The sequence below is a fragment of the Camelus bactrianus genome, chromosome 7 (assembly GCF_048773025.1).
Source record: "Camelus bactrianus isolate YW-2024 breed Bactrian camel chromosome 7, ASM4877302v1, whole genome shotgun sequence".
In the NCBI taxonomy this organism is placed as follows: Eukaryota; Metazoa; Chordata; class Mammalia; order Artiodactyla; family Camelidae; genus Camelus; species Camelus bactrianus.
In genome coordinates this window covers 26,544,431-26,564,700 of record NC_133545.1, presented here as the reverse complement: position 1 = coordinate 26,564,700, position 20,270 = coordinate 26,544,431, and the positions used below count along the sequence as shown (strand labels likewise).

Here is a 20,270-nt window from a genome sequence, read left to right as displayed (position 1 = left end):
CTTTATACACAAATACGACGGGGCTGATGCACTGTCAGGAGGACAGGCAACTGGTATCACTGTAACCAGAAATGTGCCCCAGGACCAGGGGCGCACCTTAAAGAGTATGCTAGAAAATGCAAGTGTTGCCACGGGCAGGAAAAACTTTCCAAACCTGGAAGAGCGCTACCATCTAAGCAACTGAGGGCTGATTTACTTAGAAACTAGAGTCTGAGGAAATCTGAGGAGAGAAATCAATCATTAACTACCAAGCCTACCTCGTTTCTGCAGTTAAAGTCAGCACATTATTTAGGTAGTCCCTCATCCACGCAGACACTGCCAGCACGCTGATGGACATTAACTGCGGAGAAAAAAAGTACAGATCGATTACCAAGAATTTATGCAACATTCTCTACAGGACTAATAATAAAAATTAAAAAAAAAAAGGATTTTCTTCACATAACCATTATGCTTTTTCCTAATTACCATTTACCACCTGTTAAAATTTACTATCACCATCAATATCTGTCATTCTGTTTTGTTATCGTGTCATAGCCGTGAAACAGAATGCCACTAGTAGGATACAGAGAGCTAAACTATTGAACAGCTGATTCCAGGCTCAGGACGGGAACGGCACAACATGAAGAGGCCACAGAACAAGTAAGTTACCGGGTGTACAAGATGAGCCTAAAACATGTCACATGTGAAGGCAAGGAAGCAATCAAACGCTACTGATGTTGTCAAAAAAGTCACAGTGCTAGCTTGAAAGGGCTTACCATTGGCTAAAGACTGAACAATTTGAGCGTCCAAATAATAATAGTAGTAATAATAACATGAAGGCCAGTATGCTAAAATTTATGAATTCATAATAATGATTAAACGAAACTGACGAACTAGCTTCGCAGGATGTTGGATATTCAACTCATTATTCAGAAAACTGATAAGAATCCAATGATTTTTTCACTCTTTCCCACACAAACTAAGGAAAGAACCGAAGACTTAATGAAAGCTTTTATAAAGAATATCTGCTAATACATGCAGCAAGCATGCTAGCGCATCACTATTTGATAACCCTTTCTAAAACAGTGGCTCTCTAGGCAAAGATCCTCAACAACTGCCAAAATGATCAGGTCAGCAGCTCTCCATCCTGTCTGTACATCAGAATCACCTAGGGCTCTTCAAAAACTTCCTGAGCCCAGATCCACCCCGGATCAATTCTTGGAAGTGACGCTTGGGCAAAAGCGCCACAGATGTTCTGATGGGTAGTCAGGGCTGAGAACGACTGCACTAAGGGGAAGGCTGATGGGGACCTCCAGAGTGGAGCCATCAGGCTGATGTAAAACACCAGACCCCTCCACCCCGATCAATCTTCGTATCATGAAGAGACAACCAGATATAATCTCTCCCAATATATGCAATCAGAAGCAGTCAGGGATACCTCCAAGGCATTTTACCAAAAGGCAAACCCGAATCTAATCAAGCCTCCAGCTCTAACTATCAGTTTATAGGAAATACAGGGAATCAATATAATCTTGTTAAATGCCACCATGGGGGTGCAATCAGCAACACTGAGAATATGAGAAATTTTACAGAACAAATGATCTGGTTTCTTCAGTCAAAAAAAAAAAAAAAAAAGCTGGCAAGTGGAACACAAAAGAAAGAAGGAGAAACTGTTAGAAAGCAAAAGAGATTTAAGAGATTGTCCAAGGCAATACGTTGACCTGCTTTACATGAACCAACCACAAAGAGACACGTATGAGATGACTGAGGATTTTGTAACATGACTGGATAGTTGAAAATATTAAGAAATCATTGTTTATTATTTCAGATAGGACAATGGTATTAAGGTTCTTTTTTAAAGAAGCCTTATCTTTTAGAGATATATGCTGAATGGTTTAATAAATAATCATGATGCAAGGGGCTTATATGGGAAGGGTAGGCTATGTTGGTTACTGGGGACAGACAAATTATACTGTGCTTTCTACTTTTGTATATGTTCAAACCATCAATAACTAAAAAAAATTTTTAAACAGCCAATATCTAGAACATGTTCAAAATGAGTCTTCCTGGGGGCTTTTCTAAAAGCTGAAGGTTAACCTGTAAGTTTTGAAGGTCTTTCCTACTTTGATGGAAATTCTTCTAAAATGTGCCTTATACTTACTTATCTTCCTAAGCACAACATAGTGAATTTCAGTTTAACTTGCTTGACTTGATTTTTTAGCAATTTCTGGCATCTTAACATTAATTACCATTATACGTTACAGGTTAGCTTTAAATGCTGAAATAACGAACATACGAGGTAGGGGTGAGTCTTTGCTGACTCAGTGACCACAAAATGTACTTCCTGGAGAAGGGCTCCCAGGAAAGCAGAACACGTGTTGTTCTGTGACCTCTTGCACAGTGAAGCATGGCTACCTGCCTGGAAAATCAGCTAGGGAATTCACCCGTCCTTCATCCAGTTGCAAATGCAGTAAATCCCCCCTTATCCGAGGGAGATATCTTCCAAGAACCCCAGTGGATGCCTGGAACTGCGGATAGTATTAAACCTTTTCTATACCATGCTTTTCCTGTAACACTGAGCAGGTGGCGTATACAGCATGGATACACTGGACAAAAGGATGATTCACATCCTGCGCCTGACGGCAGGATATTTAATCTCACACTTCTCAGAACCGCACACAATTTAAAACTTACGCATTGTTGATTTCTCAAAGCTTCCACTTAATATTTTTGGACCGCAGCTGACCGCAGGTAAATGAAGCTATGGAAAGTAGAACCAAGGATAAGGGGGACTGCCGTATTTATTCAACACCTACCATCGGCCTTGTACTGTCTGTACGAGAGTCAGAGACCCAACACTGCATAAAAGAAGCAAGGTCTCGGCCTTTGCGGAGCTTTGTGCAGGACACAAGGAATAAATCTGCAAACCCGACATGACAGACTGTCAAAAGCAGCATGAAGCACAGAGGAGTGAAGTAACCTGCTCGAGGTCTTGCAGACTTTAAGACGCAGAGCTCGATTCAAATCCAGATCTTCACCTTTGGAGCTTCAGGCTAACTGCCTTCCAAGCTTAGAAACAAGCTTTCTGTTCTACAACCAGTGAGGAGAGGAGCCTGCAATGTATGCAGGGCTCCTTTTTAAAAAGGGACAGAGATACGGGGGTGAGGAGGTTATCTGCAGTGGTCAGGCTCCATCTGAATGTCTGAACTACATTCTTTGCTGAATAAGGGCTCAGCAGTCAATAGCCTAAAACAGGTTAAGAACCCTGGGACCCCAGGTCAGAGGAGAATTAGGCCAGTTAATACCATCCTCATTTCTGTTGGGAATGAAGAACAGGCTGTAAACCTAGTAAAAGTTACCGAGTGGAGCAGCCACAGTGTATTAACCACCCTTCTAGCTTCTGTAAACGTGATGCTTTAACATCTGTTCTACATGCTGATGCTGGACACGCCTTGGTCTGGACAAACTGACATTATGCCTGAGTCACCTTGCCTTGGCCGCCGCTTTCCACTGCCCTTGGGAGGAGTCCTTCTCCAGGGGACACAGTTTTCATTTGCAAATTCAGACCAACCAATCAGGAGCCCACACTCCCAACCACCCCCTTATTGAGCTGTCTCATTCCAGGCCACTCTGCGCCTGCTCTAATCACCCCAAGTCCAGGTGCCAGACAACCAGCGACAGAGGCTGCTGAAATTATTCAAACTTGCCAACCTAAAACCTACTCACCCTGCCTTGCCAGCTCCTTCTTGAAGCAGCCACAATAAAAGTACCTGCCCACCCCCTCTCCCTCCCTACCTCACGCTGGACCCCATTGCTTCCCCTCTTGGTCAGCCATGATGAGACATGGACTCTCCCTCCTGGGATCTGTGAGTGCAACAAGCTCTCTTCTTATTGGCAGTTGTCTCCTGATCTGCTGGCTTTACCACACCTAAATAATCACAGAATCTGTTTAAACACACAGGGCGAGAAGGGGACCATGGACTGCTTGATCAAACCTGAGGCTGTAAGGTCACCCTCTACTTGGCTGTATGTGGGCCTTTAAATATCTTGTATGTTTCAGTGGGACAGGAAAGCCTGTTAATGTGCCATTTGATTTGATTACCTTAAATTCTTTTGCAGGTATAAATACTCCCTCCTCTCTTGATCGTTCTTCAAAGTAATAGCTGATCTTGGTTTCTCCATCCTTTAATTCCTTACAGACTGTTTAGCCAATTTTCAATATCACAGCTCTAAGACAGGTGTCAGTAAGTTCCTGGATTCTTCATTTTGTGAGATACATCACCGGTGGTTGTCATTATATACACAGTTCTTCCATTCATAACAAAGAATATCAATTTTTCAATGGCATATTCCAAAACATTTCAAGTATGGTAGAATGATTAACAGCATGGGCTCTGAAGTCATTTTTTCCATTAAAAAAATGTGTATTGATCAGCTGCTCTTTGCCACGTGCAGTGCAATGCCCTGGAGACACACTGATTGGCAGTAACAGGCACCGTCTCGGTTCTATGAGTCAACTGATCAGAGATATAAATGTCTAACTGCAAACTGCTAGAAGCACTGGGAAGGAATACTACAGGCTGCCGTAAGAACTCCCTTTGGGGTGACTGACCCGTCCCATGGGGTCGAAGGGAATTCTCCAGACAGCTGAGATCTGAAGGATAATTATCAAATTCTTTAGGGAAGGGAGGTTGAAAAGAACAGTCCTGTCGGAACGGGCAGCAACCCCCCGGGTGGAAGGGAGCAGGAGACGTTCAAGGGAAGGAAGCCGGCCCGTGGCAAGAATGCGAAGCCAGGCTGGGGCGAGATCTCAGAGGCCATTTTAAGGCCTGTGGTCTTGACCATGGTGACAGTGAGAAGCCATTGAATCAAAAGCCTTGGTTTGAATTCCAACTCTGTTCCTTTTCCTCTTCATGACTTTGGGTGTGTCCTTTCATCCTTCCTAAGCTTCAGTTTCCTCACATATAAAATGTGATAATAGCAAGTCCGACTTCAGAGAGGACTCATAGGATGAAAAAAGAGTAAGATTCTTGTACATATTACCTATTTCTGTCTCAGGTGGCTTCAGACCTCAGGGGTTTCTCTTAATCTTTCTCAGTTTAGGAGACAAGACAGCTCGTATATCAGTTCAGAAATGGAATGTCAGCTATTCCAAGGACTAGGAAGTGGATGGGAAAGGCAGCTCTGGGGCAGAACTACCTGTCGGGCTCCCACAGCCATGCTCAGCTGTGACATCTCTAAAACAACCCATTCCTCTGGAAACCTGCGTGTCCCTCCCACTGTGCTTCCTGTCTCAGTCAAGGGTATGATGGACACTTCAGTCACATCCACTGGCACCTTGGCAGGCGGCCTGAACCTCTCCCTCTTCCTCGGTCCTACATCTAATCACTTTCAAGTCCTACAGATTGTTCCTGCAACATGCCAGGGGAGTTCCTCCCCGTTTCCTGCCACTTCTGGCTAGTCCAGGCCCTCAGTCTCTTGCCAGGCAATTATAACCACCTTATCACGGCATGCCTCTGCTCACAGATTCCACCTCGAACTCACCCTTCAGTTAACTTTATAAAACACAGATCAAGTTCTTCCGCTTACAAGGCTCCTCCCCACCTCTCGCTTCCACTTCCCCCAACTCCCTCCTGGAGGATAAAGTTTAAACTCTCCAGCAGGACACACAGGCCCACTCCAGCCCCACTCTGACCTATCTCTTTAATTTGTTTCCTGCCAGCTCCTTCCCACACACGTTCTGTCCTCGGATGACAGAAATCCTGCTTGTGCTTCTCTGAGACGCACCGCGCAGACCTCCCGAAGCTCTGTCTTTGTCCACATAGTTCCCTCTGTCTGGTCTGCTGTCCTGCCCCAGCCTTCCCATCTTCGTGAACAGAGCAGCCTTATCCTTAAAGACCATCTCAAACATCACCTAGAGTGTAAAGATTTCCGCCCACAGTCAAGGCTCTCGTCTAGATTTCCCAGAGCAATATCTCTTGTTTCCTCTGTTCACCCACCCATCTCACTCCACGAGAGGACACAGACCACTGCCCAGAGCCCCGTCTCACAGCAGAGGACCAGGCCCCCTAGTGAGACCTGCTCCATATTCGATGAATGAATGAGAAAATAATATAATTAAAGGAAGATGATTTCAACTTGCCAGATAAAGCTAACTACCAGAGAACTTTAGCAAAATTAGGAGATGCTTTCAGCAGAACTGAGATTTCCGTCACTGGAGGTTTTCCAGTAGAGAGACGCTTGCTGAATTACATGATCAAAGATTTATATATCAGGTCAGAAGCTGGCTTAAGTGTTCTCAAAAGTCCTTTCCACTACAAACGACTTGGCCCTACTGGTTTTTCTCACTGTAGTTACCCAAGCATCGTAGCTGTGCACAGAACATTAGTCGAAATACGTAGTATCAGCACAAAGCTTTACCTCCTAGTAAGCAAGCAATTCTGAAAATAAACTGCTTTTTATTATAACATGATTTCCAGGCACATTAAATGTCTGAGAACAGTTCTAATCTCAAAGAGTGATTTTACTTACTGGGGCTGAGAAAATAATAACAGTGACAACAAATATTAAAGTGCACGAGGTAGCAAGAAGCTAAGCTAAAATGGGACAAGGTCACCTCAACAACGAATCCTGGTTTTATTAAATCTAGAAGAACAAACTGTGTAAGAAATTCAGATCTCCTTCCTAATAATGTTATTTCGTGCTAATTTTCCAAATTAGAATAAGATAATTCGTCAATGGCCACTCACGATGGTTAAATCATCAGGAACGTTGTCGTTATCACATGTAACTAGGTCTGCAGCTCCCTGCATCTTCTCTAGTATTGCAAAATATTATTTCTAGTCCAAGGCAATATTTAGAAAATAACACAAATATTACATTAGAGAAATAAATTTAATAAACGACTTTGCAGGACATTTGCCCCATTCTGTCTTGCAAAAACATTTAGAAAATGCTAGCTTTCAACAAGTCTTTATAAAAATGAGATTTGCTGTGTTAGAGGTATATTCTGGTTTTGCTTGAATTGAATTACGTAAAAACAAATATTGAATCAAGTTGTTTTCTAAATCAGAATTTATTACGATAATGGATGCCTACAGAATCCACCCAATAGTAAGGTCACAGTCAAAAAACAGACATTTCCACCCTCCAGTTGTCTGTATTATGTACGTAACATATATAATATCACATACCTTATCTTACGTAAGGTGATAGTAACACCAATCACTTCTGCTCAAGACTAACAGATGTCTCAAACCACCTACCTAGACTTTTCTTTTTATGTCAAAGCTGTTAGCAGAAGATAAAAAAGGAGAGAATACAGAAGAGAGATCGGGAATTTAGTTACAGTCCTGTTTGTACCTAGAAACTGGATAATTAATTCAAAATTTAGGAACCTCTGTTCGCTCACCTTGAAAATCGGGAAATCAGATGAGGTGCTTTAAAAATTCCCTTTTTTTCTTAAAAAAAGGGGGGGATTCAAATTGTTATTACTTAAAATGTGAAGGGAAATCAGTTTTGATTATTTGGAGGCTGGCGGCCCAGTGCAAGTACTTCCCCAGGACGTGTCTGCTTCACGTTCCCACGCCTGCACCCCTCTGCCTTTCCGTCAGGTCCTGCCTTCCCCGCCTCCCCCGGAGCAGGGGCTGAGCAGCAGAAAAGAAGGCCAACAGATAACACTATTTGCGAACGCTGTGAAAACACAGGCACTGTAAATGACGGCCGAAACGGGTTCCGGAGATTGCTTGTGGGTATCAGTTAAGCATGAACATCTACTAATTAGGGCTGGATAAATCAACAGCACTCTGGAGCTGTGCTGACTAATAGCTTTTATAGACCATGTTGCCCTGCAGACAGGACGACCATACAACCCGCTCTGACCAGGATGGTTCTACTTTCAGCTTCTGTTGTCCTGGCACAATGATGAGCAGAGACAATCCCTTTAACTTCACTCTCAAAATTGTCCTGATCTCCACAAGAAAGGATCTGGGCATCCTCGAGGCACTGCAGGTAAAAGAAGGCTAAAACGCTTCATTCTACACTGCAGTTAACTGTGCAGCTCAATGGCCCAGCTTGCAACTGTCCTGAGTGGGGACAGACAAATGCGGCAGCCTGCCACTCCAGTCTGCAGCAGGTCTGTGGCCCAAAGAATCCTCCATACCCTACTCCTCAAAATGCTTCCTTAAGAAGCTTGCACTGGCCTGGGTTTGCTCAGCTGAGCCACGCTGCACATACAAAAAAAAAAAAAAAAAAAGAAAAAACTGTATCAGCTTTGCCCCTGAGACTAAAGTTTATTTAAAGTTTATTTTTAAAAAGCACTCACATTTGTCTGAGGGCGCTCCCCTCTTCTTAGGAAGAGTTACAGAAAACTGGAATGCCTTTCATAGTATAAAGTTGGGGGAGCATCAAATTTAAAAGTGGTATTTTCGTATGACTATATAAATGCCATGTGAATGCAAACGCTCACTTGCCAAGAATCCCTTTTGGGTCTGCGGAGGTCAAACACCTAGAGCTCACCACAGAAGGCTTGAGACATAGAAACAGAACACTGAGCCTTCTACTGCGCCTGTCTCCCAGGGCGTGAAGAAGATTTCCTGTCCATTTTTTAGGCTTTCTAAGTTTGTTTTCATATTTAAGCAAGGGGAGTCCCTCTCTATTGCTACTATACTTAGTGATGCTAAGTGAAAAACAACGGCGCTCATCCGCTGGTGAGAAATGAGTTTAAAACTACAGATGGGATGTTATACTTTTAGAAAATAATAAGCAAACATATTGGATGACTGTTGTGTTCACCCATTTCAGAAATTTCCAAAGAGAACCATATGTAGCCGTATTTCTAATAGCAGAAAACCATCATCTAAGCACGGCAAACACTCATTTAAAGCCACAGAGGTTGTCTTTAGAATGGAGGGATGCTTTCATTTATGAAATAATATGGCATTTACATAGGAAAAGTAGGATACCTCTGGGGTAAAAATAACTCATTTCCTTGCTCCATCGTGACCAGAATGGGAATCGTGGTCTTGCAAAAGTTCTCAGGGCAGTTCAGCAGCTCTCTCACGTGCACTGTGTCCCACGTGCCCTTTCCCATCACAAACCCACAAAACTCATGACAAACCTAGAAGGTCCAGTGTCTGTCTGCCAGCCCCAGGACAGCTGGACTGGGCTCACGCTTCTTGACAACTTGAAAGAGCCCCTCAACAGACGGCCCGTCAAGGTGACCGGATCCACAGCAATGAAGAGAACACAGAGCATTTGTGATCTTGACCACGCTGCGTGCTGTTTCGTCTTACACATGTCTGTCTATGCCTCCCGCTTAAAACAATTACATATGCAAGATATACTTTTTTTTTACTGAAAACAAATTCAGTAATTTTCAACTCACAGAACAGAAAACAAGATTGTACAGGTCCTCAGTTGTTTTCCAATTACGATTTCTTTTTCTTTCTGTTGGGTAGAGAAGGGGAGAAGGTACCAGCAGAGCAGAAACAGACAGGGAAAAGTCTATTTTAAATACGAAGTGAAGAGTAAAATAAGCAACAGCTTTGGACCCACAGGTTGACGAGAGCAGGTTTCTCAACCCCACAAAACTAGAGGCCAGACAGTCACTCTCTCCACACTCGGGATGATCTCGGGTTCATGCCACGCTGCTTTGTTCTGCTTCTACTTCCAATGAGAAGGAAAAGCAAGAGCTAAAGCCTGGCTCCTCCACGCGTAGCACTCAGACCAGGGTCACAGAGGAGCTCTCTAGGCATGCAGAGTCTCAGGCCCACGCCCAGACTTACTGAATCAGAATCTGCATTTTAACAAGATGCGCATGTGATTCGCGTGCGCGTGGGGGTTAGAGAAGTACCGCTCTAGAAGACTTGGAGGGAGCAGGTGGACAGTTAATCCTTTCCTCCTGAAGATGTTTACTTCTCTGCTGCAAATAAATTCATCACCATTTCCAACGTACAACTTCTACTGCACTTAGAGAAAAAACGTGGACTTTGAATCCCTGTTCTGCTGTTTTCTAGCAAGATACTGAACTTTTCTGAGTGACTTCTCTTTACCAAAAAAAAAAAAAAAAAAAAAAACCAAAACTTAATTTCTAGGGCTGTCATGGGAATTAGATGAGAGAGTAGTCTAATGATGCCACGGAACGTGCGGGGCACAAGGCAGAAATCTGCTTCTGACTCAGTATGGAAATACAGGATCTGCAAACACTGCATGAGCCTTGAAAGAATCATGCCAAAGTCCCCCAGAGGTAGTATTTACATTTCATACAGTTCTAACAAAACTCCCAACATGTTTTTAATTGTATCAAATAACCTTAAAGTCCATATGAAAAAAGAAACCTTAAGCAAGACAAGAAAGGCAGGTGCTTTAAAAGAACAGAAGAATAAAGAAGAATACATAAAATCCTAGTGGAAAATTCTATTGAAAACAATACGTAAAAATTGTTTCTATAAAACGATTTCTTTATATAAAATGATGCTCACGCTCACTGTTAGTGGGGGAGGTAGAAAATAAAGTAACACAAAAATAACACTTTAAAACTTTCAAGTTGATAAAAATGTAAAAGTGTCGTGACACCAATGAGATGACAGCAAATATTTGTGTATATATTTTGGGGTTTATTGGTGCTTCTATTTCTAGGGGATAGATTCCCAGGACAGGGTTGCTGGGTCAAAGGAATGTAGGAGTGGTAGCAATAGTAGCAGTGTTCATCGTAACAATAACAATTGTTACTATTACTACTGCGAGGATCCCCTTGACTCAATCATCCATCTCCTGGTGATTTACTTATGACAGTAGATTGTTAGTGCGCATCGCTGTTGCGGTGGGAGTAACGACTGCAGGTACCACAGCTATGACCGCGGCTGCCACTACATGGAGGGCCTCCGGTACCGAGCTTCATCCACATTCATTCTAACCCCCATAACAGTTCTGAAAAATGGGAACCACCACTACCATTCTGCAGACTAGGAATCTGAGACACTAAATGAGCTTGGCAAACTTAGTGAGAACTATTTAAACATTAGCTATTTTGTTGTCATTGTTACATGTCCTCTGACATAGGAATCCCACTCCTGCAACTCTGTCTGAATGAGAAAAACAATCTAACCAAAAATATCATGAATGTATACATGAATGTCCATGAATGGGCGTATGTGGACAAGTGTGAGTAAACCTATCTTTGTACGAAATGAAGAAAAACACAGAGGGATGCACAGTAGGCAGTTAACATGGATTATTTTGTTGGAGGAGAGATGGCATTTGGAGAAGAGGAGGGCTGGAAGAAGGGGGAAGCAATTTCAATAAATCGGAAAACGCACACTGAACGTGAGAATGTTGAAGTGAGGACAACAACAAAGAAATAACATTTTACATTCCCTGGGGACACAAAGAGCCCTGGAGGAGTTTAAGGAATAGGTGTTTTTAGAGCAAATTTCATAGCTCAGAAGAGCAATATTTTTGTTAAACACACACACACAATGCAGAATATAAAGAAAATTTCCAAAGCACTATTCTTTGTTGAACAAGAAAAGCCTTGGTAATTCCAAGGTTCGAACACAGCGATCAGTCACGTACAGGCACTGTCACCAGTGGGCTATTTGACCTTTGGCCAGTCACTAACCTACACTGAGTTTTCTCATCCACAAAGTAAGAAAGTTCAACCAGGCCCTCTTTTAATCCCCTTTAAGTTATAAAAATGTGATAATTCTATAACTAAAAAGCATAAAGTAGAAAACTAAAAAGCAAGTAAACAGGAGTGACAATTCTTACACATTGTAATAGAGGACAGGTTTCTCAGCCCCACAAAACAATGTTCGAAATCTTCATACATTATAGCTAAGCAAGTAATTTAATGACCCACTTAAAAAAATGTACATTTTTAGAATTAAAAACTGCAATAAGATCAATTAGGGATTTTACATTTCCAAGTGGTGGCTGTAACTACTCAATGCTTTAATTTTCATGTGGAGAAATAAAATGGTGGCAGTTTAGATACCTTTCAGATTACTCACTGAAGTGACGCTTAATTTGTCACCTTAAAATGGAGCCATACCTAAAGGGCAGTTCACCCAAAATGTCACCCTCTAGACACCACCACATGTCTCACATGTCCCGTGAAAAAAAGACGGTCAGTGCCCACCGGTCAGCCAAATAAATAAATTATGCATTAAGAATTCTAACAGAACATTTTGAATATAAATTATTAATAGAACACAATTTGGCAAAAAAAAAACCAAACTTATCTGGTTAAGCATGACAGCTCCCAGAAGCACAATCAAAGTTTCAATTTCTATAGTTTCCTCATAAGTTTCATAAATAACAATGTGATTATTAATAACACTTAATGAAAATTTATGCCTGGGTGCAAAACATAAAAAGTCACTAGCTCATAGGGCATAAAGATTTCCATGAGCTTGTTAAATTTTATGTATTTTATTTCCTTAAATGGTTATCGGATTTTCCAAAAGCATACACAAAATTCCTTAAAACTTTGCCAGCTTAGAAACAGTTACATGAAAGCCACCTTTTTAGACCGCACGGAATCTCCCAGAAGAATCTACTTAGTCTTTTTTTGATAGGGTATCTGGATATGAATTCCTACAAAAAACATGGCAAGACTTCTTGCCCCAACCAGATTTTATAGTATGACGTAAGGAAACAATTTATGGCTTGCACAGTTATCTGAAATTCCTGAAAACAAGCAGTTCCCTAAGTAGTATGTCAGAATTGTCTTATCTGCAAGCACAAACACGTGCATTTATTTATATCCCGAGATTAACTTCAAGTCTAATTTTACTGCCACGAGTATCCAGGGATGGATTTCTTTTTCTTTTTCTTTTTCTTTTTCTTTTTTCTAATCACAAATGGAACTTGAGCTAGATCAAAGGCATTTTACGGTCAAAATTTACTTCTCTGAAACATAGAGGGTGTGATCCCATGTAATTAATTAATGCTTAGCCATGCCCTTCGGCGTATTATGCGGTGGCTGTAGGAAACCGAGTCCAGCCGTCCCCACCTGTTGGTGCAGTGGGCTGTTTGACTTACCCAAAAGAGCAGATTGAGCGCGTAGAGCAGGCAGCGCAAGCACTTCACAGAATCTTCTCTGGCCATTGTGAGCCCCGAAAGGGAGAAGCCCCATCCTGTCACCACATCCTACCCCCGCGGGCAAAACAGCAGCGATCTGCAGAGGGCGAGGGAGAACAGGGGACTTCGCACCGCCGCGCTCCCCGCCCCCAGCGCAGCCCTCCTCTACCGGCCCTCGGCTGGGTCCAGGGTCTGGTCCCAAGCCTAGTTCATTTGAGACATCGCTTCATCTAAAGTCATTTGTTAAAGTTATAATAGTAACCTAAACTCCTTCAAGTTCCAAACTGGCTTTGGATAACACCTGCTGGGTAGAGAAAAGATCGTCTCCCTGGATGACTGAAGGCGCGCAGTAAACTCGGGTTCTCAGGGGACACGCGGTGGTGTCCTCTGAATTCTGATGAGACGCTCTTTAAAACTTCCCTCAGTCCACGCCCCTCCTCGGGGACAGCTCTGCTCGGCACTGTCCCGAAGGCTGTGTCCCCACACTATCCCTCGGAGATGTCACAGGCGCCGGCGGTGACACCGAGGGTGCGAGTGTCCCTCTCATTAGGACAGTTCCTGGGCCGCCCAACTCCGCACCCCCTTCCCCAACCTCCCGCAGCTCGAATGTGAACGCGGGGCACTGGAGGGGGCGCAGCGCTGAGCTGGGATTCCGCCCGGCGACTAGGGTTTCTCTGGGAGAACGTGAGAAACGATGTTTCGGCCCCGGAATGATGGATTAGCCGGGGGCGGGGGGCGGGGAGGGGCGCAGGGGAATTAGGGCCGGTGCAGCTGTGCAGACGCCGGGTTAGTCATTCACGTCCCCCTCCCCCGGCCCCGGCCCGGGCCCCGGCCGCGACCCCGCGCTGCCAGCAGCCCGAGGAGCACAAAGCCGAGCGCGGCCACCGGCCCCGCCACCCGGCCGCGCGCCCCCGGCAGGGCGCAGGGGGAAGCGCCGGCGGCGGGGAGCCCCGAGGCCAGCCTCTAAGTAGTTTAGCACACAGCGCCCAGGGCAGCCGCCGGCGGGCCGGCGGGACAGCGGGCAGGAAAGACGAGAGACGCGCGGCCACTCACCGTCGGCGCTCGGCTCCGCGCCCCGATCCCTCCGGGGGACAGTCGGGGACGCACGGTGGGGGCTCATCGGGGCAGGGACGCTCCTCCCGGAGAGCCGCAGGGCTGCATTGACTCAAACTGGAGACGCTTCCTTCTCTTCCTCCCCCCGCCACCCCCGCCGCCGCCGCCTCCTGGGAAAAAGGAAAGAAAAAAAAAAAAAAAAAAAAAAAGTCCTGGGCAGCAGTTGCTGGAAAGTCTCGGCTAAGCCACCTCCCAGCGCCGCTGTCCCTCCCTAGTCCTCGCCAAGTCCGGACGAGGCAGCGGCGGCAGCCAGGGCCAGCTGCGCAAACTCTCAGCGCATGCTCGGGCCGCGGGCTGCCCGGCTGGATCCGACTGGGTGTTTCTTGTCCCCTCACGCGGCGGGAGCCCCCGAAGAGACGCGTCACCTCTGCAAGGGCCAGACAGAGATAAAGCCTAGGGACTTTGGAAAAGTCCGCGCAGTAAACCTCTTTAAAATGGTGGTGTCGGAGGAGGGGAGGCTGGGTTATAACCATAGGGAAACAGGCTTTTATTATATGAAAATATTTGTGTTTGAGAAGGGGGGTGAAGGGGTGGCCCAACCCAATTCCTGCAACGAGAAACTGGTTTTCACAACCTTTCTAGAACCACCTCCTGTGATTTGTCACTCACAGGGTGCCCTATGATCCTTCTTACTGCTTTGTTGCCTTCCCTGATTTTTTTTTTTAAAAAACACTTCTTTCCCACTTTCATGGTGCACTAACACATTTACTTACACCCCAGAGTAGACTTGAACAGATCCGACACCCAGGATAGGAAGAGCACATTTAACCCTTTAGCAAGTAATCCAAAGTTTCCAAAATTTTCTCCCGATAGGACAGTTTGAGTTTTAACTGGGTGATTTCTCTTGCATTTTGTATATAATAATAGATTTGGATTTTTTTTTAAACTGGAAATTCAAGAAGTATTAAAGTAATAGGAGACTCTCCTTCTGAAAGCACCTTCCCTTCTGGAAGTAAGAAGTTTCACACTTTAAAAAATTCACTTGATCATATTTCCCATATAAAATTTTGATGTTTTATGCCTCATGAGCCTCCACAGTTCTGTGATTATTCTGTGCTTATCATGTGGTAAATAAAACTTCACTAACAAATATGAATTACCTAAACTACAAGCAACATGTTTGAGAAAACCTAATAATAAGAGAGTCATCCTTAAATTTCCTTCCAGGAGACAAGAACAATGGAGTCTTACACCCATCACGGCCTGTCTACCATCTGTCAGTTGCTACACGACCAAGGTGACAAAGAGAAACACACTCCTGTTTTGATACAAGTAAAATTAAGATCAAAAGAGAATCTGAGTGTCCTGGGTTAGGGGAGGAAAGGTCTTGGTAAGCAAGTCACTAAGCTGGGTGTAAGGCAGTGAGCTCCAAAGAGCACAGATAGCCATCCACTCCAAACACTAAGGAAAATGTCCAGTCGTCCATCAGATGACACTAATGCTGGCAGCAAAGCATTTTTTGGAATCATAGAGAAGAGCCAAGAAACCCATTTTTATTCTCAGTCACTGCTCAAATTAGGTGTATGCCAGTTATAAGCAGAGGGAAGCTGGTACCACCATTTGAATGCTCTTGGTGCCACACATTCCTCTGAGTGACAGAAACACCCCCACATTGAGGAGAGTCTATGACTGCAGTTCAAGGTGAAAGTAAGGGTGCAAATAGCTCCCAGGTCTCTGTTCAGAGATCTTCTTCTATTTCTAGAAAACAATGACATACCTTTTAATTCATAAACCAATAAGGGCCCTGGAATAACAAAATTTTAGCGGAAGATGCTTTAGAAGTACATATACCACTGACCCCCTTAGGAATATGAAACCAAGAGAAGTTAAAAGGAGTTGCTCAGTGTTAAATCTAGTTAAATCATATTCCAAACTAAAACCTAGAATCGTATTCTCTAATTAGTTCAGTGATTCTCAAAATCGCTGTATATTCGAACCTTTTAGGGAGTTTGGGACAAATCCTAATGCTCAGGCTGTATCCCACACCAGTTAAATTGGAATCTCTGCAGATATGGCCCAGGCATCCAGGTTTTTGGAAGTTCTCAAGGTAATTCAAATCTGCAGCAAAGTTTGAAAACCACTGCAACTAACACTTTACAGATGCCTGAAAACTAGCAAAGGAGTTTCTTCAGGTTTACATGGATCAAATCTCTCACTTGTGAATTGACAGACTGGCATTAACCCTATTTTATAAGTTAAGAAGAAAACAGAGCTGCAGTTATTGCTCTAATATTCCTAAAGAATGGCTATCAGAGTCCGTGTATCAGCATTTTCAGAAAGGACTATGCCACGTTGGAGGCTTTGCAGACTGGGTGGTTTTGATTGCTTAAACCCGACCGTACCTCCCTTTAACTTGTGCCACTCAACTCTAGGCCTGCCTTTTGGAACCCACAGCGTGAACAATTCTCCTCCCATCTGACAGCTCTTCAACTCCTTGAGGGCAGCTGTCTTCCCTCTCCTCTCAATTCTCCTCTTCTCCAGGATTATAGAAGCACAGTAAGACTTGACATCACAGCTGTCCTTCCATCGCCTCTCCATGTTCCTCTGTGCAGATAATTTTTGGATGCACAAAGGTAAGATAGAAAAATCTCCAAGTGGGCATGGCAGTTTGAATGTAGAATAACACATTGGAGAGTTTGTGTGGTCTGTTCACTGCCCCATGAAGTAGGAACCCAGTCCCATGGCCACGTGGGCTTCGTTATGTACCTACCTTTGAGAGCGTAACAATTCCTGTGCCACGTGCTGAAGTTACAAAGAGTAAGATGGGTCCCTGCCCTTCAAGAAAAGGCAAAACTCTTCTTTTCAGTTAAGAAAACAACAGCAGCTACTACTTACGAGCAATCTCATGCGTGTGGCTCCTAGAATCAGGAGCAGAACTCAGCTAGCTAAGCGAGCAGTAAGGTCACGCAAGTTCTTTCGCTGCACAAGGTGATTCATTTGTCCTTCTCTTACTGCACTCATTCTGCTCGAGTTTTGCAGAGGGAAGGAGCTGCATAGGTGTTTGGTAGGATGAGTGAGTTTCCATTGCTTCCTAGTATAACACCTTACAGTACACCTACAACAGTTAGTCACAATCAGTGCAGGAAACAGACCTAATACGTTTTGAACAAGTATTGTGTGCCTGACATAATAGGTGCTTCTCATAAAGTATCTTATTCATTCCTTGTAATGACACAGTTGGACATTGAGACTCAGAGAGTTGACTTCTCCAGGGCCATACAGGTAGTGAGTAGAGAAAGTGACATTCTAATCTGTCTGACTAATTCTGACTTATTCTAAGAGATCTGTCTGACTCTTTCCACTGTTAATCTGCATTACAATAATATTTCAAATCTGGGTGGGAATTCACTGACAAGCCTCAAGAAGAGAATTATTCTAGGCATTTTTTATTAGTTCTTGAACGTATGAGGCTGAATTTCAAGTATGTATGCTCACACTATGACTGGTGAATCTACAGTCACCTTCTATTTCTGAAAGCAGATACCCAACAGGACCTGAGAAAAACCTTTCATCACTGAATTAGGTGGACTCCTCTCAACTGCAAGATTAAGGCTGGCAAATAAAATACAGGTTGTCTAGTTTGATCTGAATTTCAAGGGGGATGACATAGTTCAAGTGGTAGAGCGCATGCTTAGCACATACAAGGTCCTGGTTTCAGTCCCCAGTACCTTCTCTAAAAATAAAACAAAGAAGATTTGAATTTCACGTAAACAGTAATTTTTTTTTTTTTTTTGGCATAAGGATGTCCCAAAGAACACATGAGACAAATACCACATTGGATATACACATAAGTTTTTTTTTCTGTTTATCTGAAATTCAGATTTAACTGTGTATCCTACATTTTTATTTGCTAATTCCAGCAACTCTATGTAAACTAGAAAATTCAACTCAAAGTGCTGCAATGATAAGGATATAAGCAAATATATTATTTCACATAATAGTAAGTCCCAAACTAGCAATCCATCCAGTTAGCAATGACATCAGGGAATCAGTTACTCTTCCACCTTACTCTTCTGATATACACAATGCGTCAACTAACATCGCTGGGCTACCTCGTCTCATGATCACAAGATGGCTGTGCAAATACCAGCATTACATACAGGTATCACCTCTTCTAGAGAAGGAAGAAACTGCTACCTCCTGTGGATTTCCCTGCTGGCCAAAGAGTCTTCTCACAGAAGTTTTGCAGCAGGTTATCGCTTAAGATCCATTAGCTGGAACCCCGCCACATCCTGATGTAGGCATGGATTATTGGCAAAGGTAGGGGTCTTCCATGACTGGTTTAAAGGAATAAGGATGCCTTCCCCGTGCCTGGGGGCAACTCTTCTCTGAAGCACATGGCCCAGCAGAGGAAGGTTGATAACTGAAAAGAATCAGATTTTTGTTTGAACTGCGGAGTGGAGAGAGGAATGGGTGCTGTCACCTTACCCCCGGTCACTGCTGAAACAACACACCTCTCAGCCAACAATTTCAGCGGCACTACTCACCAAACGCCCTTCGTTCCTGAGAGAACCACTGAAGCAGGAACCTCCCGGCAACAGCGAAGAACCCTTAAAAAACTCACATCACGTCATTTCCATCCCATGCCATAAGCTTACATCCTGTATCCACATTTGCCTTTGTCCACTGCACGACTGACTAAAGAATTGCCCAAATTAACACCCTCATATAAACCCGTAGAAGAATTTCCTCTTAAAGTTTATCTAAACCCAGCCTCTGCACAAAGTTCAGAGATTTGGACTCATTACACCAGTTGCTGTTGGTACAAATAATCCAGTCCTATTCCATAAATATTTATTGAATTATTACTACAAACTCAGAACTGTGCTAGGAGATACCAAAAGTTCTAACATCATTTTGACTCTCAAAGAGTTTATAACATCATCAGCATACTTCCTCTTCAGAGAGTGAAACTTATGGAACTGAAGAACTCTTTCCCTTTGTAAAAAGTCTTAATTGACAGTTCTTTGAAACAAACTATAAAGAAAAGGAAGGGATATAAGCTCCATTTACAAACAGCTGCCAAACCCTACTTTTCTTAGAAAGATCCCTCAGGAATTATTCCATTATACCACACTGTCAGCTTTTTGCCATCCCCATAATACAATAACCAGGAGAAAGATGAACAAATATTTACTGTGAATATTAGACATTTGTTTTCATTTGCTGCCCTTTCAATTCATTTGCTGTGTTTTAAAACTTTTAGGTTATTTCAACAGTGCGTGAAGAAAACATTTATGTATTTACACTAGATGTAAATATTTTATTTAAAATCATTTCGTTAGCTGATCCAAACTCGCATGTCCTCAACCTACCACATAGAAACTCTTTTATGGAACAAAAAACAATTGTGATTTTGTGACGATCATTCAGCCTTCATGAAGTTTTATAATTGAAACTTGGACGTTCTATTTCTATGCTATTGTTTGTGTGTGTGTGTGTATCAGACTAGAGATGTAGTGAATTTCCGTTACGTATTTCACGATATGAATGCATGAATGATTGACTGATGAATGAGAGAAAAAGCTAGTCTTCCCGCTTTCTTTCAGAGATGAAGCTACTTTTTTTTTTCCATTGCAAAGAACTAACAATGGCCATGATGTTTTACTAACTTTGTATTGTCAATATTCTTTCTCAGAAAGCAGTATTAAATGATTGCTATTCACAATAATAAAGAAAAAGATATCATGTCAGGAACACACATCATCCATATGTAACTCATACAGGTAGTTTTAATAACTTACGAGCATTTCTGTTGTCTTAATACGTTTCTTAACGTTATCAGTAATGTTACCCACTGTAACTGACTAAAAAAAAGACTTGGGATGTAATTGTTTGGTTTAGAAATCTTATATGTGTTTCCCAAAATGACTGGTAGGAATTAAATTGTGTTTTCTGGTTTGAGTTTTATGTTGATGGTGTTTTATGAGTCACTGTCACCTTAGCAACGGGTCACAGAGAGGAATCTGTCCAACTCTGCCAGAGTGGTGGTGAGTTGGTTCTCACTTCAGGGAAGGTGGCTTAAAATGTGGCAGCGGCCAGCTTGGGCTGCAAGGTGGATCGTATGTTAACTTATTGACTAGGTCCCAACAGCC

At 43.2% G+C, this 20,270-nt stretch overlaps 1 protein-coding gene and 1 long non-coding RNA gene across 3 annotated transcripts in view; one reads left to right on the top strand and one right to left on the bottom strand.

Moving 5' to 3' along the window:
* TSPAN12 (tetraspanin 12) overlaps window positions 1–14,616 on the bottom strand; it is a 63,113-nt gene extending 48,497 nt beyond the window's left edge. The window contains exons 1-3 of the mRNA XM_074367163.1: window positions 14,116–14,616; window positions 13,024–13,159; window positions 258–340 (exon numbers count right to left, since the gene is read on the bottom strand). Coding sequence (XP_074223264.1) covers window positions 258–340; window positions 13,024–13,089 — 149 coding nt within the window. The 5' untranslated portion in view covers window positions 13,090–13,159; window positions 14,116–14,616. The remainder of the gene's footprint in view (window positions 1–257; window positions 341–13,023; window positions 13,160–14,115) is intronic.
* LOC123614713 (uncharacterized) lies at window positions 14,465–20,041 on the top strand. 2 transcript variants are annotated; one of them, XR_006722197.2, is made up of 4 exons: window positions 14,465–14,594; window positions 15,343–15,447; window positions 16,548–16,748; window positions 18,294–20,041. It is a non-coding gene; the product is annotated as an uncharacterized LOC123614713 (long non-coding RNA). The 2 variants fall into 2 exon arrangements; XR_012508103.1 differs by having other exon boundaries at window positions 16,548–20,041.
* Window positions 20,042–20,270: the final 229 nt, after the last annotated feature.